Here is a 23,773-nt window from a genome sequence, read left to right on the forward strand (position 1 = left end):
AATACTTTCACCCTCCAAAAATGAATCTAACATTTCAGTTAGAAGGGAAGACATCTTCAACTTAAAATAAATAAATAAATAAATAAAAAATTAAAGCACTTTCCCAATCCCAGAACAAACAAAACAGATTGTTATATACCTATACTACTATTCAATTAGTCACTAGTATTTGGCATAAAAAGGGTCACAAACAGTACACATCATCTGATGTTTTTATTGATCACAGGTGCAATGTTACAAAGATGTTACACTGAATAATGCTGTCACAGTCATGTTGTAAAGTGAGGTTGCTACAACACATTTAAATTTCACACAGTGAAACTACTTAGGAAAAAAATCATGCTTATAACAGAAGATCAAAGAAATATATTTAGTGAAAGCAAAAAAAAAAAAAAAACAAAATGGTCCCAAGATGTCAGCCCACTTAAACTGAAGCTAATAGAACAGCTTCCATTGACTTTGAATCCAGCCTCCAATTTATCATGACCAAGCCATAAGGTAAAATGTCTTGCTGATCTGTCGTAGGGTCTTCAGTCCTCTAACAGACTTGTGCGTGATGTATTTTCTTTTAAAATGAGACAAACATAATGTATAATTGACTATGCCATACTTAATACACAGCAGAGCCAATTTTGGCTCATCAGCTTCAGAGAGATTGGGAGAATTACAAAGGTGATAGCATGGAGACTAGGAAAGGAGGGAGTTATTACACTCCTGAGTGCCTGTAGCAGCTGTTTGTGTGGTCTGAGCTTCCAAGAAAGCTCATTATTTGCTTGTGCTGGATTTGCATCTGGCAATGTCTGCATTCAAGACAGGTAACTTATATGATCTGGAATTTGGATGATGTAGCAAAAACGAAACAGCTAAAAATGTATTGAGAATGTGGCTGTTTGCTGCCAATGAGCAGCCTGTGGGCACTGACTTGTAGTGATGGGAAGTCATCATTTTACTCTTCTGGCACCAATCTTTTTGTGAAATTATCTTGGAGCAAAAAAAAAAAAAAAAGGGGGGGGGTAGATTTCAAAAGCACAATAGACTAAATGATACACTATAACTAAATCTAAAAAGGCATAAATACAAATTTAATTTGAAGCAAGTTATTTCTGAGAGCTCAGAGATCTTTCCGAATTTCAGGGTGAGATGATTGCTTCTCCTCACTCTGAGGATGCATGTAATACATGCAGAATATGTATCAAACTCTTCTTCACTTTTGGATGCACTAGAGGGCAGCAATGTACCAGCATACCCTTGCTAACAGAATTCTGTTAGCCAAGAGTTTATTCCTTGCTGGGTACCAGTCTCATTGTTTACCTCAATATAGGTTCTTGTATCACAATGCTGCATTATTACACGAGACCCAAAACTCAGAATGTAACTCATGCTTCAAGGAAATATGCTGTTTTTTGTATTTCGATGGTCAATAATTTATTAAAACTTTAAAATATCTGCTAACTAGAATATTGACCACATTGATCATAACTTGTGCTTTATAAAACTCTCCCTCTCCAGTGCATGTAAAAGATAGTTTTGTTTTTGTCTCAGATTGCGACGATCAAATACTGACAGCATTTAATAATGGCCATGGTTCTACCATATTCAAGGGTGAACAACAGGAGCTGCCACCCTGTGTTATATACGTAGTCCATCAGGAGTCCCTGAGATACAAATACGGCTCCCACTTTCCTCCCCACTGGCATTTTGGTCAAGAGTTCTCAAATGTTCCAGCTTATTTAAAAAAAAAAATTCATCAATTAAAAATTCTATTTACATATCTGTTGTAAAATGGACAAAAATATTACATAGGAAAAATCAGACCATTTCAAAAGTTGGTAAATATGTTTTTAACTGTAAAATGTCAGATACTGGCTGTTTTCTGTCTTGATAGAAGCTGAGTCCTGTAAGTAATTCTATATCTCTGATCCGAGCTATGTGAAACTTCATTCTCTCTTCAACCCACAGTGACTCAGATCTCCCATCCTAATAGAAAAGAGGAAGAAAGGAATTTGTGAAATGTTCTTTTTTCTGATATACATTTAATCAATTAGTAAAAGATATTTTCATGTTTTATGATGACAGACAAAGCAGTAACTGGTGGCAAACAAATAGAAAACACTGGATTCTACAAATAATAAGCTTGTGCAAATTTAGTACTTGCTGTTACTTCCTCAAGTGTACAGAACCTGCAGCTGCATCAGTGGAAGCTGGTGATAATGAGGAGTGACAGGGGAGGTCCAACATCTATTCAGCATGTCTATGATAAAGCTGCTGCTGGGAACTTTGCTTTAAGTGGGCAGTTACTTGTGTACATCCTCCCTGTAGGACAGCACTTCACACGCTTTGTTCTGGTTTATAAGGAGCATAGCTATGTATGTTCCCACCATAATGCTGAAGTACCTGAACTAGAAGCAATCAGTGCTTTTCAAGAATATCTGTCTTCTCCTTTAGGGTATACACTTGATCTAACATTGAACCTCTTTTGTGGATGACTCATCTTCTCCTAGACATTCATCACCTTTCTCAAATGATATGATTGGATAGTGCCACTATTCAAAACTATGCATGCATCACACTGATTCTTTCAACATACTCTGATTCTACCCAGCTACCTGTAAGTTTTTGTCTTTGAACAGGAAACGTTCCCAATTTAGGAATATGTACATATTTTAATGTAATTCTGTTTACAAAAATACTGTATTCCCTCTCAAGAAGATTATGACGGACTGTAGAGTTTTTACAGCCTTTAGCTAGCCAGTTACTGATACTCAAGCAGAATGAGCTCAAGCCTGGCTTTATGGTGACTGAACAGACTACTTACTGCACAGCTTTCACTATTGTCTTCTCTGTGAGGTACAATGAAAGATAAGGCATCAAGAGATCCTTCACACTTCAAAGGAGTTTCAGATGTATTTTTACAAGTAGTCAGCACAATGAAGAAATGAGTAGGAATGGGAACTTCTGAGTTACCAGGGTGTCTGAAATGCAGAAAATATTCCTGTAAATCAGTTAATTCCTGTACAAAGAACAAATAGCAGTAATCAGCTGTACGTTGGTACACTGATTTTTAGCAACCTACATAGTTAGTCTGAAGAAAGCTTAGATCTGGAGGTAAAATTAATCTGTAATCAAAGTTGACGGCGTATTTTGGATTAATATGTTGCATACCAAGTTCAGCTTGTAAGCCCAAAATGGTGAGGTCTAACAGTAAAGAACTGACTTTAAAAGGTGCAGGAATGGTTCACGATAACAGATAGGTGATAAAATTTTTCTGTCTGGGAATAACTAGTACACTTGTGCTGACAACTCAGTAGTAGAACACTGCCAGATACACAGACTCATTGATATAAGCCATAATACCATGGGTAAGCCCCTGCTTCATCCAGTCCTAGAAGCAATGTTGTAAGTTTTCAGGCTAATGGATATTTCTCCACATGCTTCTCTTACTTCCTTTCAGGATGACACACTTGTAGTACACATTCTTTCTTTCTGCTTTTTGTTTGCTTCTGAGCTTTTTACATGGTTCAGTCGGTTTAGATTCATTTGTCTGCTTCTCTCTGAACGGGTATGACCTGCCAAGTATCAGTCTCAGCAAGATGTTTTCCTCGCTAACAAGGATCAAAATTACTTTGTGACCACTAATGGAGGAAAGAAGCAAAGGATTACAATGAGAAAGCAGCTCACCTTTTCACCTTTTCTGGGGTATCATAGATCCCATCAGAGTCGTAATCAAACACGGGACCACTTACTACATTGACACCATTCCTGTCTGCAGCATACTCAGGCAGCAGGGACTGATGGAAGTAGTTCCATAATACTAGAATACAGTAATAAAAATGGGATACATCATCTCCAAGATAGGAGTTGTTAATAAAACTGTGCTGTTTTCAGTAGAGTACTGACGGGCATGGTAAGCTAGGAAAATAATATACTATACATAATATACTATGCTAGGAAAATACAGGTCTTCATAGTTTTAATCTACCTGACCAGCAGCATGAGCTGCAAAATCTCCAGGCATTCTGGTTTCACGGTCACCTAACCACAAACCTGACTGAACATAGTGATGCTGCTCCCTTATTGCCTTGGGTTTTTCTCATGGAAACCAAGGTATGGAGAAGCTAAAAAGGGAAGGTGAGAGAAAATTATGACTGTATCTTGCCTCATTATCAAGATTAGAATGGCTAGCATATACACCCGCATCTCCATTTCATGAACATTTTCAATTTATATGTACCTGAAGTCTCTTCTTCCCTCTTTCATTTTAATTATCTTTAAGAGGAAATGACTGCTTATTTTTTTGTGTGGTTTTTTTTTTTTTTTTTCCTCCAGAGGAAGTGCCATGCTTCTTTACATTAAGAACATCCTTAACCTCCCTCAGCCAACTATCTCATGCTTAATCTTGAAAGATCAGGAAAGCCCACATCTTTTATATTAGAAATCTGATTATTTTCCCATTTTCCTAGTGTTAGAGACTAAATTTCTGCCTGGAAACTCATCTGACTTTGAGAGACATTCCTAAAACAGAAATGAATTTAACTTACTATCATGTGTGGCCTTCCAACACTTGAAGGGAGCATATAAAGAGGAAGGGGAATGGCTGTTTACAAGAGTGAATAGTGATAGGACAAGGGGGGATGGTCTTAAACTGAGACAAGGGACATTTAGGTTAGATATCAGGAGGAAGTTTCTCCACACAGAGGGTGGTGACACACTGGAACAGGTTGCCCACGGAGGTTGTGGATGTCCCATCCCTGGAGGCGTTCAAGGCCAGGCTGGATGTGGCTCTGGGCAGCCTGGTTGAGTGGTTGGTGACCCTGCACATAGCAGGGGGTTGAAACTAGTTTATCATTGTGGTCCTTTTCAAGCCAGGCCATTCTATGATGATGATTTTATGATATAACTGGCATTTGGGTTATCTAGAAGATAGTGTATAAAATACAGTATACAATATACCTTGTTTAGGTAGGTAGAGAAATGCAAATAAAAATGTCAGTCATAAAATAAAGACGTCTATACTACACTAATGTGTAATTGGCCATAAGCTAATAATGTTGAGCCTTTTTCATAAGGGTCATGAGACCTACTTCAAGAAGTTCTCACTGATGTAAGGAATTCAGGGTCTGGGGAGGTCTTATTTCACAGATACAGCTAAATTGAGATTGTTTGTGTGTTTGGAAGTAAGCAAAAAGACTGCAGTCTTACACTCAAATACACGTATAAATACCTTTAAATGCAGGATACATTGGTACAACGTTGCTTGTGAGCAAGGCATCATAATGAGATTTCTTTGCATCTGTCATAAAATCTAAAACCAAAAAGGACAAAAATACAATATTAAAGATCAGTGCTATGATGTTACGGTGGAGCTGACCCAAACTCACTTTTCAAAGTTGATGCGTATATACTAACTTCAGGTTATCCTGATCAGGTCCAAAATAAAATAATCAGCAGCAACAGTAATTGCACTTGGAAGGCATACAGTGTCCACATTATTTTAATATTTTAAAATATCAGAACAGACTTCTGAGCAGAGGGGAAAGGAATAAAATTCATTTCCTGAGTGTCAGACCAACTTAGGCAGCTTTGCAAATGACACTTTGCATGGTTGTTAAAATAACCTTCAACTCAATACTTTAGCAATAAAACCAATGTAAAATGCTTCCAAATCAGACCAGCACCAGTTTACATGCAATCTAACCATCTGTAAAAAGCTAACTATATTTTAAAATATGTTTTTGAGAATCAGAGCTGCACTCTTTACATCAAATACTGAGTCCCTTTAACAAAAGTCACATATGGCACACACTGGTAAATTTCAAACATAAAATAAACTTAAATCAAGACATTTTTACATTTACAGACAAATGTTTCTATTTTACTTTGGGTAGTTCCAACTAATGAAGGTCATGCAAAATGAATTTGCAGTTTATTAGTTTGCCAGACTTGACTCAAGGTTTACACATTTCTTCCAGTTTCTTCTACGAGATGCCCCATTAGAAACCAGACAAGTTGAAAAGCTTTCAGGAAAAGCTAAATGACCTTGGACTACTGAACAACTGCTGACGCATGTGCAATGTTTTCCTTTCTCATATGCTAAAAGAACTGTAATAATTCAGCAACTACTGCTTCAAGCTCTTAATCAGAAATATCTATAAAAGAAGATAGCTACTGCATTACAAACTACTTTAATCACATGTGCTGTACAATGAAAGCAATGTATTTACTTGGAGGAGAAAGAAATCCATAAGTTAGTCGAGGATGATTGTTGTAGAATGAACACGTCTGGTTATGATTAGAAGGAATACGAACATCCTTGTGTAAACAGCTGGAAATATCTTCTGCAGTAGAAATCCAAGTGTCCTATTGAACAAGAAGAAAGTATCACTAGAAAATTAAAATAGCTGACTTGCAATATTTTGTTCAGTGTGGGGGACTGCAGAATTCTAAATATTTATCCATGGCTGCTTTCAGTGGTGCAAAGAGGCTTAAGATTCAAACGTTGTCCCTATTTTGCCAAGGAAAAAAACAAGCCCTCCCGTTTGCTGCACATATTTTGTAAATAAAATAAGCAGAACTGCAATATTTCAGTTAAGAATAACATCCCCTTCCAAAGGAAAACTGGGAGGTCCCTACTAAAGGTAACTTGACCTTGTGTGAACGCAAGCACTTAGGCTAAGAATCAGAGGCAGCCATCTCTCTCCAATGGGCCACTTGTTACAATAACTAGTTGCTTTGAGCCACTGACCTCTCAAGAAACTCAGGATAAAGCAAACCTTGACAGAGCTTAGTTTGGTTTACTTATAATGGCCATTATTTAAAACCTGCATAGCCCAAATAATCGAACTAAAAAGCATCTTCCACAGTCCTAATTCCACTTCAAGCATGCCTTGGATTCTAAATTTTCTACAAATTGGAAAACCAGTCTGAAAAACTCATTCTTAATATCAGCAAATCTGCATGAACATCTTAGCACGTGATTCAGGACAACAAAGTCTAGATTAATCAAGAACTTCTTTAAACTCGATCAGAATGACCTTCTGAGGGAAGGATTCAATCAAGGCATCAGTGGTTACAGTGATTCCCCTCCTGTTTGTAGGCTCCCTTTAGGTATTAAAAGGCTGCAGTGAGGTCACCCCACAGCCTTCTTTTCTCCAGGAAAACAAGATAGCCGAGAGATTATCTTTTCAAAAGGGTCCTACATTATTACGTACACTGCTTTATCTGGCAGGCTGCTATAGCAGACCTACATTGCCAAGCAGTGGAGTAAATGCAGATGCACAGGATCTCTCGGTCTCTATGGCAATGGTCTCGTCACTTCCTGGTGGATCTGTTCCCTCCAGAGGCAAAAGCTTATGCCAAGAAAAAGGAAGGAGTCAAAGCCAACTCTTACTCCAAAAAGTGTTTGGGAATAGCTGTCATTCAATCCTTTTACCTTTCAATGATGTTGCTTCTAACATTTCCTCAGATACTTACATTTTTGTTAATAGTGTAGGCACTCCATAGAGACATTTTGTAGTCCTTGCTGTATCCATTTACATAGCGGTAATGGTAAAGGAGGCAGTAATTATGTTTCTTCTGCAGAACCCTGGGCCTTCCGTAGGGCAAAGTTTGTGTCTCTATCTTCTTAACTGGAGTAGAAATAATGCTTGTTACATTTCAGTCGTTAATGGTTGTTGAGAACCTTACTCTTTCATACACTAAAATTGCCCTGATTACTACTTGCTAAAGAGAGAAACTGTAGTAATAGAACAAAAAAGAAAAATTCTATTCTTGTATCAAAGGGGTAGTTTCTATAAGACAAGAAATTAACTGACAATACCAATATAAAGAAATATGCCAACATCCATAACTCAGATGGATGGTACAATGTTCAGTTTTTCAGTGTATTTAAAACAACACATTTTGACATGTTAAAATAGTAGATGGATATAAAACACAAATTTTAGTCATAGTTGACTTTGTGCTTTGATATAAATACACAATGTGGGATCTGCTTTTACTTAACATTTAGCTGAGAAATAAACCAATTGTGGTGATTTCAAATCTGCTGAAGGGGATGTTTTAGTATAAACCACAAAGCTATTTGAAGAAATGACATTTATGGCTCTATATTTCATTGTCCTTTAAATGAATGATACCGTGAAATAACAGTTAGATTTTCAGATGCATGAGGACTAAAATGGAACTATAGGAAAGAAGGGACAGACTCTTTAGCAGGGTCTGTTGTGACAAGACAAGGGGAAATGGTTTCAAAATAAAGGAGTGGAAATTTAAATTGGATATAAGGTAGAAGTTTTTTTATAATAAGAGTAGTGGGGCACTGGAACAGGTCAGCCAGAGAAATGGTGGATGCCTGGCCCTGGAGATAGTGTCAGGCTGGATTGGGCTCTGAGCAACCTGATCTAGCTGCAGGTATTCCTGTTCATTTCAGGAGGGTTGGACCAGATGACCTTACAAGGTCCCTTCCAACTCTAAGGATTCTATGACTTTATAATGACTGTAATGGTCGTAAAATCCTTTTCCCCCCTCTCTCTCAGACCATGCTTCTCTACAATGTTTGTATACAAAAAAAGAAGCATCTTTAAGATACTGCACAGGGTTTCTGCCAGATCCTTGCCTAAGGCAATGCCTGTTTATGTCCATTCACCAGCCACCACATCCAACAGAGCAGTGAAGACTTTCCTTTAAAACGGTAACAGAAACAATGGACGTGGGATCAAAAGAGGGGATAGTCATTAAAAAGAAGCTGAACAGAAAAGCAGAGTTAGCAACATAAATACTTTACAGTGTATTTTTCTTAAGATTCTTAAAATAATAGTGGAAAAAAAATGTAACAGAACAGAATCATAAGAAACACATGCTCCTGCATTCACCTGATGCTCCAAAAATGTCAGCAAAAAGGTTCAGAATTTTTGAAGATAAATATTAATTTCATCAAAACATTGAATATTTATTTACGTAGAAACAGCCAAAAAATAATATTTTCAAGGTTCTAGTTCTCTAGTGTAAAATAAAAACTAAGAAAAACTAACACATCATGAAAATATCTCAAAATAATAAAAAATATTACTTCACTACTGAATATGCAAATGTTTTCGATTCTTAAATGTATGGAATTATAAAGAAGGGGACCAAAGCTTCAGGTATAGTAACCATTAAGTAGGTTACTGCCATCCACAAATCTTCAACTTCAAAGCAATTGTTTTAAATGAGGAATTCAATTCCAAATTAAAAAAAAAAAAATGAAGTCAAGTTCATGACATTTATTTCCCTACCCATCATGGAAAAGACAAACACTTTAGGTTTGATTGTTTGTTCTCTTTTTCCATAAAACTTAAAGAGGCAGTAGTTAATTGCTCTTATATGGCTGCCAAGTTATAACAAACATAGTCAGAATATGCAAAGGTAATCAATAAACTCTGAATACTTTCAAGGAGTATCAAGGCTGGCTGATAGAGGTGGTGTTGTTACAGGTGGGAGAAATGTATGTAATAAGTGCAGCATTCATACGACTTAAAAGCAAATTACTTATATTAAGATCAGCTGTAACCTAGGATAATCCAAGCTAAAATCCTAATGTTTCAGAAGTGTAGGTTTTTCTTCGGTTATTATTTTTATAAAATGGGACTAAAACATATTACATGCCTGGCATATTTCTCAGCAGGGCACTCAGGCTTCTACCTACATATTAATAGTTTGTTTCAGTGAAACTACTTACATGCTATGCGTAAAGCACATCCTACTAATTGGATTTTACTTCGCTGCTCTCATGCATGTTGCAATACCAAAGAGTGATATTTTAAAAGTTTTTGGGACACACTTTAAAAAGATGCCCTGCTGTCAATGGAAAATGCTCAAGAAAACTATTCACTTTTTGTGCCAGGACAAACTACACAAGTCAACAGAAGCCTCAAATTAGTTCTGAATAAGCATCAAGCACTGGATCCTGTCTGTAGCTGACATAAATCCAATTCTTAACAGTGACCTACAGCAGGTTCTCAACAAATTATTTGCTTAAGAAACAAGGTTCCATGAACAAACACCTGGCAAGGTTTCTATCAACTTATTTTCCTTTCTGACAATCTAACTGCTATGAGTGCATTTTTTAAGGTATTAGCAGGAAGGGCTAGATTCCAACTTGTTTTCCATTATTTAATTAATGTGTTTTGCTTTACAAGTTATAAATACATATACGGCCTTGCAAACTGCAGCTTAAACTTGGCACAAGTGTGCCCACAGAACTGAAATACAGCAAAAAAATGATTTAAAACCATGTGATAACCAGATCGTATAAAATATTCTGTGCTTCTTTAGAAGTATGCTGCCAACATGACATCAATATTTACAGGGATTTCTTATCACACAGTTCTCCATTCACCACTTTTGCTTCTCATTCTGGAGGGCTCATTATTTCAGTGTTGGAAAGTTCAAATATTTCAGATAATAACATGCACCATAAAGACACATATACACAGACACACGTGTACTTGAAAACACATGGTTCAGTAAGATTGTGTCTGAATCCTACATATACATGACAGAGCTATAACCCCAAAGAGCAGTTCAAAGAATTTTTAACTACATGCTTGATATTTGTTCAGAAGTTTAGACATCAAATATTTTACATTTTTAATCATCCTCACATTTTTATTTTCATTCTATTCACAAGCTAAATGTCTTACCTTCTGTTTCAGTAAGATTTAAACGATGATGAAAATATCCTAGTGGCAAGGCCTGTAATTATAAAGCAAAAACATTGATTTTTCACTACGTGTTTCACAAAGCAATTTATATTCTACTACTTAAAATAATAAATGTAACACATCTGCCTTGCAAGTTAAGCCTGTACAAAACTCACAGACAGCTACAGCAGAGGAACTACGGAGAATGTGCAGAAACACACTGTTTTTGCTACAAGTGTATCAACATCTTTGAAAATCAATCCCAAGCATACAACATAGTCAAAGAACAGAAATTTCAACATAGCAAAGTGAACAAAGTAATAACAAAATGCTTTTCCCATCAAAGTTTGCTTCTGCAGTGTTTTCCACACTCTTGAGAGCTGAATGTTGCTTTACATTAGGAAACTTCAAAAACTGAACATGCAAATATAGGCTCTCTAACTCCAGGCAAGACATGATGTTGAGACCGGATCAAAAAACAAACAAACAAACAGGTCGCAAAACTACAAGATAAATATTTATACTAGAGAATCCAGAGTCTCACTCTGCATACAACAGAGACATATGCCTCAGTGACTTCAACCATTTCGGTACGTACTGCTGTCCTGCAGGAGCAGCCAAGACTCACTGGAAAGGTTCTCTGTCCCACAAAAGAGCATTCAGAAGGATGGCTTGTTTCTTTGGGATGGTGAGGGGTGTAAACAGGATTCCTTAAGAGATTATTTAGGCATCCATGGGTCCCATTGTTTGGGGCTGGCTTCAAATCAAGCAAGTCTATGAAAGAATTCAAGTCACAGGACAAAACAAACTATAATACATTGCTGCTTGTGTTGTGATAGCAATTAAGGTTGATTACAAGCAAGAGTGAGTTAATAATCCTGCACTGCTTGTTATTCAGAACAACTGAAAGGAAAAACAACTTAAGCACTTTAAAAGACAAGATGTATATTCTCAGGTAGGGCTCAGGATGGAATTAGTCTGCTTGCAAGGAGGTACAGAATAAGCACAAAAAAATCATATAATACATACACAGAATCACTGGATGCCTGGGGTGGAAGGGACCCTAAAGTTCCAACCTTCTGCCATGGTCAGGGTTGCCACCCACTGGGATGAAGCTAGATCCCTTCCAACCCAAGCCATACTGCAATTCTGTGAAGTCTGGCAGCTTGAACACTTCAGAAAACATGAGGTGAAATTCCTTCATTCAGACAAGACAATCAGTTGTACATATCTGATGTTTATGTTTTAAGTGCTGACATGCTGCACAAATGTAAACAGTATTTCTCGCAGTCAGAGACTTCCAAGAGAAATCTTAGGGACCTGTCTGAAAGAATATGCCTTTCTGCAGTCCAGAAGGTACTTAAGGCCCTGGACAAGGAAAAGTTTTAGTAAATTGCATCATTTCATCAATTTCTATCTAAAAGTAAAGGTGCTGGCTTCTATTCCTTCTATACAGGATGGAAGAAATCTGGAGATCGATGAGTGAATATAAGAAATCTGATCTACCACTGAACTTGCTTCTATGAGATGTCAGTAAAGACTCCCACACAGCATATACAGAAGGGAATGGGGGAGCATTTAGAAGAAGATCCAAAGAAATCAACTACAACATGAGAAGACATCAAAGCACACAAGGGTGTGAGATGCATACTTTCTGACAGTAGCCTGTTTCCCATTCCAGCAAAGAATTTAAACGCATGGTTTAAATATGGTATACCTGAACATTGCCACTGATCTCAAGCATGTGCAGTGCTCCCGTTAAGTGCTTTCTGGATCAAACCCTTTGGTAACAAATTGTCTCTCACAGAAGCAGGTGTTAGAGCAAGCATGGATCCTGGTAAGAGAGAGAAGGAGGCAGGAGATAATGGAAAACAGGTGAAGACATCCAGGGGAATAAGTGAACTCAGCAGAAAAAACAGCAGTGAATTTCTGGAGAAACCATGAAAGAGAGGACAAAGAAGGGACACAGAAAGTAACAGTAACATTGTAATTGAAAGGGTGAAAAAAAGGAGGGCAGCAAGGTGTCTGATATTCTGAAATGAACCCCCTTCTTTGGTGCAGTGAAAAATCATAGAGAAATGGGGAACCTAACCACAGCAGTTATGCAACTAAAGAGATGACTAGCTTTAGAGTGAGACTCTGAAGTCATGGGATTGTAGGCTAATGAGATAGTCACCATCCATTGAAAGATGAAAAAACAGCTGTGACACTAGAGAATGAACAGGGAAACATCCAAACCCCCAATACATAAATTGAATGACAGGCACCAATGAATTTGGGAGAAGGCTTATTACATGAATCAAGAAAGTGTACTGTATCAATGAATTTCAAAAAACAGAAATCTCAATTTCGTTTAACAAAATTGAAAACCTAACTAAATCAAGGCAATAAAAAATTGAAAATATGATAAAGAAAAACAACAAATAAGAATATTCATAGTAGAACATACAAGGATTGTTTGAGTGTATGAAAAACTGGACGGGGCAGTGGAGCATGACTCAAGACTCCCTAGAAATGAGCTGCCTGGCAGCTGAATCCATACCTCCATTCTCATACTACGATAATTATTTCTGCTCTGCCAGAATAAGGTTTCATTATTGAATTAAGCCTCTAGTTAAACAGGAGAAAGAAAGGCAGGGTGTGTTTTTGGCAGGAGGAAGGTGGTGTAGGTAGTTTTAATACTGGTGAGTAAAAATGTCAGCTTTGGAGCAGGTCAGGGGAACAGTGAGTGGTGGAAAATACAGATACAAGCAGCCTGAACAGCATAGTCTCAATAGTAATTAGTCCTGCCTTTCTCAGATACTAGTGAAAAATGGCAGAAAGTCTTAAAGATCATTTTCTAAGGACATTTAAAAGTTTGTTATTAAAAGATTTATGACACCCAAAAGATTTTATGTTTTTAACAAACAAAGAAGACCCCCATCAACTGTACTTACCGCACATTAAATTATATACTTCAATGTTTTCAAATGGATCAACTTGAGTCTGAAATTTGAATCCTGGTCCAAAACCAATAAAGATAGCCTAGGGTTCACAGAGAAAAGCGGATCTTTCTTAAAGGCAGGCAGAAACTGAAAACATTTTCACATTCTGATTTTTTTTTCTAGGAACTTATCTTTAGCAACATAGTATGGGTCAAGTTAAAAGCATGCTTTTCTTAGAAAAGTAAATGTATTTTTTCAGTAAAATGCATATAATCAGATATTTGAAAAGATGTAGGAATAATTTTAAGAAGTAGTCAGTAAGTATTAGGAAACCCAATTCTGTCTCACTGCTGCCCTTAAAAGATGCCTTCAGCCATTTATGAAGTTCTTTGCTTCCCTCTGCTTTTGAAGAACATCATTCTCTCAAATGACTTAAATGACTTAATGGAAAAGTTGAGCCAAAATAACCATCGCTTTGCATGCCTTGTAAACAATTTGGGAGCTTTTAATTTAAGGCTGTAAAAACATCTGTTGGTAGCAATGCTTTAAATGGATGAAGCAATTGCAAGATCCAAGACTTTTATCACTTATTCTTCTTGCACCACTTCCTGAGCTGGGCTGGCACAAGCAATTGTGTAGCCAAACAGTGAACCCAATCCAGGAACTCGGCCAGCTCAAAACACTTGATATTTTTTCCTCCTGGCTCTTTTTCATTTGGGTCAGTTCCCTGACCTACTTAACTCTGCAGCAACACAAAGTTAACGCTAGCATAGAGTGGGGTTTGCTGCAGCAGGAAAAACAAGGGAGTGAGGGCAGCAAATGCTTACACTCAACTTATGACAAGACTTTAAGACAAGTTTTTAAACTTATCTTCAGATATTCCACTTTTAAGTAAAACTTGCACCCATCTGTGCTGCACAGATTTTAAACAATGATGCATGCTTTGCATTCAACACATCTCAATGCTCTCTGCAAACAATTCATTTGTCTCAGATTTCATAGCTATGTGGAAAAAAGAGGCTTTTTTCTTTTTCTGTTCTTTTTCTGAGGTGTAAGCATTAGACAGGCTGTCACTCCGCAATGGTTGCTACCAAAATCTGTAGGTGAGTAGAGACCAGACTTGACCGGCTAAGGGATGCTGTTAAGGGTCATGCTCCTCAGTGGTACATGGTGGGAGGCAGAGGGACAATAGGCATAACTTGAAACAAGAAAGTTTCAATCTGGCTATTGGTAAACCCATTTATACCATAAGGACAAAAGAGCAGTAAGGCAGTGGAAAGAGCTGCCTACAGAGGTTGTGCAGTTTCTGTAGTTGAGAATTTTCAAAATTCGATTGCACAAAATCCTGAGTAATCTTGTCTGATCTCACAGCTGACTCTGCTTTGACTTGCAGATAGGACTATGAGACCTCCTGAGATCCCTTCCAATTTGAATTCTCTTGTATTTTATCATTCCTATATTTGAAGATTTGAAAATATAAGTTCTCTGCTTTTAATGTTACAACAACAACAAAAAAAAGGGCATATCTTTACATTCTCATCAGCAGAAGTCAAATCACTGGGGCATGGATTGAATAGTGCCAGATCTCAACAATAAATAAATAAATCTCAAGCCTCAGCAACCACAACATTCATAATCAGAAGATGCTAAAAACAAAAGCCAATGTAAGTATTCAAACCTTACCTGCATACTTGGGAAGCGATTATCTGAGCCATGGAATCCACCTGTGCAACTTTTAATCTCAAGTGGTTTCCTATTAAAAATTCACAATTTATATAACTCACACTTTACAAACTTCATCAGCCTAAAAAACATTCAGTGATGCGCTGTTTACTTGTTATTTAAAGATTTTAGAGGTTTTCCACAGGGAACAGAAAGTCTTCAAGATCTAGAAAAAATGCCTTTTGAATCCTCTACAAATATTATTCCTCTGGAATTTACAAGGGCCTGTCTTAGAGTCACTCAAAGTCAAAAATCAGATGACGTGAAGAAAATATCTGTTCTCAGGCTAAGAAATTATCACTTCGCTGGCATTTGAGTAAAAGAACTTGATAATACACAAAATAAACAGTTATGTACTTCAGAGGATTCAGCTGGGCATCTCATAGTCTTGTAAAAACAAGTCTCAAACATGTTAGTTTCACATACATTACTGAAATGTGTTTATTTTCAGAAACTCAAACCTGATTTCAAAACTTGTACACATTTCATTGTTACATAACACGACTTACTGACAGCCCTAAAGTGTCACAGAGGTGTTTAAAACTGCATTATTACAACAGATGCCATTATTATGGGAACTGTTAAGTTCATTGGTCAGAATATGTAATGTAATCACTAATAGCAGTATGTTCAGTAAGTTCAGCATGGCTCATTCACATGACTGCTTCAACAACAGCAGTTACACACATGCTTACCAGGACTCACTTTGGAAATTCCTAAAGCATGGCAAGATGTTCATTAGACAATGGGGACCTTAGTTTCTAAAATTTGTGATTGGGCATTTGCACTACCAGCATTCTCAGCCAGGAGAGCATCCATAGCTGTGAGACTAGAATTGAGCCTTCTCAGGTGAGCACAAATTCACCTGAAAAAGCTTGGCTTCTCTTTGCTAAGACAAACAAGAATTCCAGGCTCCAACAGCTATCATGGAATTCTATACACCTGGAAGTCAAAGACTACGAGAAAACAATGATATCTTTGCTGTATAATCAAGTACATAAAACTGTAACTTACCTAGCTAGTTGCCACTGGGAATTTAAATAAAAGTTCAGTGGTTCAATCCGGTCATTATTGGCATAATGGAAACGCTTGGGTAGAAACTGTTTCATATAAGCTTTGAAAGGCTGATTTGGTTCTATGCACTGAAATATTTAAAATTAAAATACAAAATGCACATTCAATCACAATTTTTTTTATTTCATGCAGAGTTCTTAGCACATCTCTCACAAAGGGTCTGCAATAGTTTCTTCTAAGAACAATGGGAGTACACATCATGTTTGGAGTAACAGGACACATAAATATTAATAAATAAATAGCAAATACGAACTGGTTTTGCAATCAACAGTTATTAAAAGAATATTTATATGGAATTATTGATATCATTTACTCTTGTTATTTTTTACTTACATCCTACAATTGTACAGAACCGAACTGTACACTGAGACATTCAATTACGCCGAGACATTATGATACTTTCAAGTGGTACAAGAGTATCCAGTAAAATAATTCTATACTTCTGTAATATTGGAGTCACTGATACTCAAATCAGGACAATCATTTTATTCTGACAGCTTAGGATCCATTCATTGTTAAAAACAACATGACTGCAACAAGAGAACTTTGAATTCACCTATACAAACAGCTTAGCTCTCACTGACAGCGGTGTCAGCACATCTGAGAAGTTAACAACAGGTTATGGTGCAGGCCTGAGTATAGAATCAGGAATAGCTAAGTTCAAGTTGGAATTGACAAAAAGATATCACTATCCAACTAAAAGCTGTTTATCAAATAGGTGTAAGCAATCTAATCTTATGCTTATCCAGGAAATGGAGTTAAGATTTACATTAACATGGCCTTCAGCCAGCATGCTCCAGTAGCACAGGTTCTGAAGAGCAACGTGATTATAGCATTAGGTAAGAGTTAGTGAAAACAAATGAAAACAAAACCTTAGTTAATACGCAACCAGATACAGCCATATGATACCCTAATAAACTTTGGCCTTCTCCTACATGGAATTACTTTTATGTTGTTAACTTTATAGCATGTAGAAAGTCACTGACTCAAAGTCCTGATGTCATTTCAGCAGCCTAGAAAATAGTTGATGCTATAAAATGCCGAGTAGAAATAAAGCTAGAACAGCAGATAAGACAATACTTACTGTGAGGTTTCTGACAATGCCTTCATAATTAACTGGAAGAATCATATGTAAGAATTAGTCACCTAAGTTAAAAAAGATCAGATGTAAAATGAAAGCATCTTTCTTACGTAACTTAATTACTTCAATTTCAAAAATTTTCCAGAAAAGCTGTCTGTAACAAAACAATCAAACTATGAAATTTTAGTTCACCTCCCTTGCTTACTTACAGCTTTACATTTTTAAATGATATTAGCTACATCAGAAAAATAATCAAAGAAGTATGGTCCCACAAAAAAGGCAGCTAAGTGCTGTGCTAATTAAGCTAGAATTTTTCTGCTTGCTAATAAAACTAAGGAAAAAAAGAAACAAATAAAACAGTAAGGACTGCAGTCTTGCCTGGCAGACATCCTTAGCAAGAAAAGCCAAGTGCAAGTTAGCCAAGATTCAGATTCTTAGATTGAAGCCAAAAGGGGACATTCCATCATTTAGCTTGACGTTTTGTGTAACGGAGGAACATTAACACTTCACACAGTTACTCTGCCCTAAGTCTGATATTCAATGCTTGACTGAAGTACATAAAGGATTGCACTTGCAAGGAACCATTAATAGTTCCTGCAAAGATATGTGTAGTGCTACACAGCTATGTTACTTCAGGAAAACAGTACATATATCAGTAACAGAAGATGCTCTGCTTTTCTTCCTCCTGAACTTGTTTATCCAGACAGAATCTGGAAGTGCAGTTGACTCCCACATTCTCCAAGGAAACATTTAAAGTTGTTTAGAATAGCACCAAGAAATGACATAAACAGAAATAAAAGTTACTGGTGTTAACACATACAAGTTTTAATGAGCTTAGAGAACAATGGAAAAAGCACGTCTTCTCTGAAATAAATATGAAACATGAAGGAAACACTCATGTTCTACATTAAAAACAGTCAAACCCTGCAGATATCAAGTGTTCCTCTGCAATGTGACTGCATAATAAAGTTAAAAATTTTTAAGTATTCATTGATTTTTACTGAAGTTGATTGTCTTCTGTTACAGTTTACTCTGCTGATCTGTTGTCAGGCCATTAGGAGAAAACCCATTTTTTCATAACACAGAAAGATAATTCTTATAAAATAATATGTAAAATACAAAAAACCCCACAAATATTACTTTAAGTCAAAAATAAAGCATATTATACGTTTAGACACGTATAAAATGGTAAATCACTAAATAAGGTGAGATATAATGGAGGATTAGGGAGTTATCTTGAGATCTGATTCAAAGGAATGTCTTTCACATAGCAAGAACATTTGTAGTTGTTCACATGCAAAAGGAATTTGTAGAATTTGTGCACACTTTTGGCCCTACAAAGCAAAATGGTCTTTAAAAGCATGTGTGCACCACTCAGTATTTTCCTTTCATTATTACTCAGGTTGTCCCCAGCTGACCTTCACTCAGGTTTATCAGTGTATTATGTGAATCTTAAGTTTGTATTCAGAAAGCACTAAAGTGTATAAAGTAATAAAAATGAGTTTAACAACTACATACAAGAGAAATACTCATCTGGAACATTATTAGGTCGAAGGCGAGCTGCAGGACCAGGCACTAATATGAAATCTTGAACGTTGTCCAGATAGCTGTTCAGATATGCTGTTTTTCTGCAACTCCCTGCTTCCATCCCTGCACAAGGAAATATATTTCATTTAAAAATGAGAATATCAACATGGAGTGTTCTTATCGTGAGACAGACATATAAGACATAAAACTTAAGCTGTAGAAACCACATATATAATATCTCAGGCCTTTTTTTTTTTTTTCCCTTAAATCAGCAATACCAAGACACGTGATCCAAGAATACCATGATACACTTGTACATAAGAAAGTGTAAAACATCACACATACATATACATTTATATACATATATATAGCCACTTCTTCAGCCCAGAAAATCACTCCAACTGAGTACGTGGACAAATTTTCTCAAAGGGAAAGAAATCACGTGTCTAAGAACAGAGGTAATGATGAGACCAAATATTGATAGGACAAGGGGCTTTAAACTAGAAGAGGGGAGATTTAGATTAGATATAAGGAAGAAAGTTTTTACTCAGGGAGTGGTGAGGCAGTGGCACAGGCTGCCCAAAGAAGCTGTGGGTGCCCCATCCCTGGAAATGTTCAACACCAGCTTAGATAGGGCCCCGGGCAGCCTGAGCTGGTAGATGGCAGCCCTGCCCACATCACTGGGGTTTGGAACTGCATGAGCTTTAAGATCCCTTCCAATCCAAGCCATTCTAAAATTCCATGATTCTGTGATTCACTTAGCCCAACATTCTACCTAATTGTGTTTCAACTGGTGTTTGGAGAAATAATGTGTAAGCATATCAATTATGGACTGAACTTTCTCCCGTTGTCCCTTAGCAGTTTCCAAAAGTCAAAGGGATTTCAAGCTGCATAGTGCATTTGAACTCTTACACTGAATTATAGCTCGACAGGTTCATCCTCCGTTTTTCTGTTGGATGTATTTTAAACCTGCATATATATTTGGCTTAGATTATTCCCAGTGACAATGAGTTCTGCAAGTTGGTCCTATGCTGCATCAAAGCATACTTTCATTTGTCAGGCACAGTTGAGAAAATGGAATGGTGAAAGATACAACTTTTTAGCTCTTATTATAGACATAAAGAAATATAGAAAAACTACTACAGAAGTAAATCCAAGTTTCATATTCACTGTTTTTTAATAATGGATGAGATAATTAATAACTGAAAGGAATACATGGCATTGATTTTTACTTCTTCAGCAATTCACAGACCATTGTGTAGTGTAGTTAGAAGAATAAAACAAAACCTGTTTTTTTCAATTCATTTTTTTACTTCTCTTACCAGGTGGCCCTCCCTGTGCTCTTCACTTATTTTCCTCACATTCACAGCCTAATTCCCACCTAAACTGATTGTCTCTTATGCCATCTTCATAATATAAAACATATTTTATATGTTAGCATTACCAGAAACATGCAAGAATAAATTCAGAATATTACTTTATAAAAACATATTTTATAAAAACAAATTTACCATGATCTGATATAAAAATAATGTTCAGGCATTTGTGCAAGTTCATTTGTTTGAGACCATCCATCAGCATCCCAACTATAGCATCTACTCTCTGCAATGCCAAAATGACCTGCAAGGACAAAAGTAGGTATGTCAAGTATCTTCTTAAACATTTTAACTGGAAAAAAAAAAAAAAAACAAAAAAAAAACAAGCCAATAAGTAAGTAACAATTAAAAAAAAACCAATGAACTCCACATTTCTAGAGAGAGGGAATAAATTTAAACTTCAAAGGTATGTGCTAATAATAAATAAAAATCTCTCCATTTAAGGTGAGATGCAGTTCAGACATAGGTGAAGGTCATAGGGCAACTAACCAGCTATGCAGCAGCCTTCAAACTTACAACAGGGAGCACATAAAGGAGGAACATATAAAGGTGCAAAGTAAAGGAGGAAATTCGAGGATGAGAGTGAAGCATTCTCAATATCCCATTAAACTTGCTCTATTTCCACTTCTCTCAGTTTCGCATCTTTCATATGCATATTCTTTGTGTCTATTGAGAACAGGCTCAAGAGGTATAACTATCATGCTAAATGGAACAAGAACCTGAAGACTGTCTAGGATCTGCACTACTCAAAACTACCTCCATCTACAGAAGACTGGCTGTATCCCTATAGCTCTTGGTCCCAATTTTTTCTGTCCCTCACGCTGTACTAAGACTAAGCTACATGTTTTTATGTGTTTTCTCAGTTAAAAACATTTGGAAAAAAAATCAGATTACAGCCTGTGAGAGCAGTTTTAAAGAATGAAGATGAGGATGTTTGTCAATTTACTAGAGCCCCAACCAAGGACTACAAGGAATGCCTTATAACACAAGTGCTGGTGACAGAACACCAGAGGACTGAAGCCAAGCATGCAGCAATCTGCCTCCAAATTTCCATTTGGAACAGCCCTGGCAGCAACTATCCTTGAAATTACCTTTGAAAAATCAAGAGCTTTCTACTATTGTCACTACTGAGGTGAGATATCTAGATAGATTCTCAAGCTTTATAAACATTCAGTAAAAAGTTCTTGAATTTTTGAGAGCTTTTTCCTTTGCATTTTTCACTTCAGTTTGTAAAAATAGAAAGCCACTTAATACTCTTGGAAATGGAAACATTGATAATTCCCAAAGACTTCTTTCTTATACAACAGCTATATTACAGCCTGTGGTATCTTCCCTTTTATTACTTTTCCCAAGAAGGCATTAATTCTAACCTCAGGGAGATAAGACCAATATTCATTTAACCTTTGTACAGAGGCTGGGAGTAAGTGATAGAAAATCACAACATTAATGGATCATCACCACTAAAACCTCTGTTTCTGACAAAGTGAAAGCACATAATCTTTGGTAGTGTTTCTGTTGCTGTGCTGGGTTTTGGGTTTTTTTGGGTTTGTTTTATTATTCTAAATTCATCATTCAGAATTAGTATCAGACAGATAAAACAACACACAATACATCTAAACACACTTTGGTGATTAAAGTTATTGAAAAAAATATAAATATAAAAGCTAGACTTTCTAAATAGGCTGCTTAATAGACATGTTATGCATCATTGTTAATTACAGACAAACCATCTATTTACAAATTTTTTTGTAATAAGTATGCTGACTGTGGTCTCAGTTAATCAAACACAATTTATAAAAGCTTTATTATATAATCATATCAAAACTTTAAATTAGAAAAAGAAATTACTTACTCCACTGCTTACTGGTCCAAACTTATGGCCTGAGGAATCTGGTTCTTCTAAATACAGAGTGTAAAAGTGTGGTCTAAATCAAACAGTACCAAAAATGTAATATTTTACATACACATTGAGACGGCTTGAAGAGATTATATTTCAACAATGGATACAAAATATCAGAAACAACTCTATCATACAGAAGCAGGACACATTAAAGGGAAAGAGAGAAATGTAACAGTAAAAATAGGTTTCACTCATAAAAACAGGCTTGCACTAACAGTACTTTAACATTGCCAGAGTAATGTTTAAGACTATTTAAAACAGAAATCATATTTACAAAGTATTTCATTGCAATACCACTGGAGCAAAACTCACAATCGTATACCTACCTTTCATCTTCAGGTAACTGCAGCCAGCGAAGAACAGTTACCACCCTTTCTTCAAAGGGGATTGAGCTGTATCAAAACAATAGAAGATCAACTATATATATTTCCAAGATGTATAAAATTTTAGTCACACATTTTACAAAATTAGTGTTCTTCTGAAGAGAAATTTGTATTCAATGGGATGGTATTAATGGTATATAGGAGAATGCAAATTTATCTGTGCTAATTTTCTGGGATTCTTCAAGAGTTAATGATTGCTCTAAAACTTGCTTAGTCAATGTTCTCCCCACTGACTGCAGTGAGATTAGCATTCAGCTCTCAGTATTGCTTGAGTTTATTTTACAAACAGAATAATTGATTTAAAGTTACAAAAATAGACGTAGATTTTCATTTCTGTATTAAGTTTTGAAAAAGTCTTAGGTTTGGATTTTATGTTTATATAGTTTGAGTACAAGTTCCTATGTCACGAAGTAGATCATCATATAAATTTCTGAAATAGACCAACAATAAGCACGTTGACCTGCAATAACACAAGGCATTCACAAAGTTAATAATTCAGATATCTATCACAAGATTAACTGAACATTTACAAGTCACTAAAGAAAAGTATTGTTATTAAGCCAAGAGTCAGGATTTCCATGCTACATTAAGGATGTAGGAAGACAGAATGATCCTATGAAGACAGAAATGAGAAGCCTGGTTTCTGGGTAGAGAGTTGAGATTATTACATAAATGATGGTAACTAGATTTATGTAGCATTTTCATTAGGCAGAAAATGATTAATTGCAATGAAGACCAATCACAGGATAAAATATCACTGGTTTAATGTGAGATATTTTGAAAATTTGCAATGAAAATAATTTTACATTGGAACAACTTATCTGTAAGGTGTTAGTTTTCATGGGCCTGTGATCTATCCATGTTATGAGAGAAAGAGGCTGAAAGAGCTGGGCTTGTTCAGCCTGGAGAAAAGAAGGCTGCGGGGTGACCTCATCGCAGCCTTTCAGTACCTAAAGGGAGCCTACAAACAGGAGGGGAATCAACTCTCTTTGAAAGGGTGAGTGACAGCAGGACAAGGGGAAATGGTTTTAAGCTGAGGGAAGGGAGATTTAGGTTGGACGTCAGGGGGAAATTCTTTACGGAGAGAGTGGTGAGGTACTGGAACAG

At 36.4% G+C, this 23,773-nt stretch overlaps 1 protein-coding gene across 3 annotated transcripts in view; it reads right to left on the reverse strand.

Moving 5' to 3' along the window:
- Positions 1 to 204: 204 nt before the first annotated feature.
- Positions 205 to 23,773, reverse strand: part of ENPP1 (ectonucleotide pyrophosphatase/phosphodiesterase 1) — a 51,891-nt gene continuing 28,322 nt past the window's right edge. The window contains exons 10-25 of one of the 3 annotated variants that reach the window (XM_090135789.1): positions 22,610 to 22,675; positions 22,236 to 22,308; positions 20,519 to 20,627; positions 18,999 to 19,130; positions 17,484 to 17,515; positions 16,340 to 16,467; positions 15,287 to 15,356; positions 13,616 to 13,703; positions 11,308 to 11,453; positions 10,680 to 10,731; positions 7,471 to 7,625; positions 6,222 to 6,357; positions 5,222 to 5,302; positions 3,679 to 3,811; positions 2,816 to 2,972; positions 205 to 1,977 (exon numbers count right to left, since the gene is read on the reverse strand). In XM_090135789.1, the coding sequence (XP_089991915.1) occupies positions 1,810 to 1,977; positions 2,816 to 2,972; positions 3,679 to 3,811; positions 5,222 to 5,302; positions 6,222 to 6,357; positions 7,471 to 7,625; positions 10,680 to 10,731; positions 11,308 to 11,453; positions 13,616 to 13,703; positions 15,287 to 15,356; positions 16,340 to 16,467; positions 17,484 to 17,515; positions 18,999 to 19,130; positions 20,519 to 20,627; positions 22,236 to 22,308; positions 22,610 to 22,675 (1,726 nt within the window). In that variant the 3' untranslated portion in view covers positions 205 to 1,809. Of the gene's footprint in view, positions 1,978 to 2,815; positions 2,973 to 3,678; positions 3,812 to 4,044; positions 4,116 to 5,221; positions 5,303 to 6,221; positions 6,358 to 7,470; positions 7,626 to 10,679; positions 10,732 to 11,277; positions 11,454 to 13,615; positions 13,704 to 15,286; positions 15,357 to 16,339; positions 16,468 to 17,483; positions 17,516 to 18,998; positions 19,131 to 20,518; positions 20,628 to 22,235; positions 22,309 to 22,609; positions 22,676 to 23,773 lie in introns of those variants that run through there. The other 2 variants (XM_031610569.2, XM_090135790.1) reach the window with 2 other exon arrangements.

Source organism: Phasianus colchicus, chromosome 2, assembly GCF_987193195.1.
Source record: "Phasianus colchicus chromosome 2, bPhaCol1.hap1.1, whole genome shotgun sequence".
NCBI classification, from domain to species: Eukaryota; Metazoa; Chordata; class Aves; order Galliformes; family Phasianidae; genus Phasianus; species Phasianus colchicus.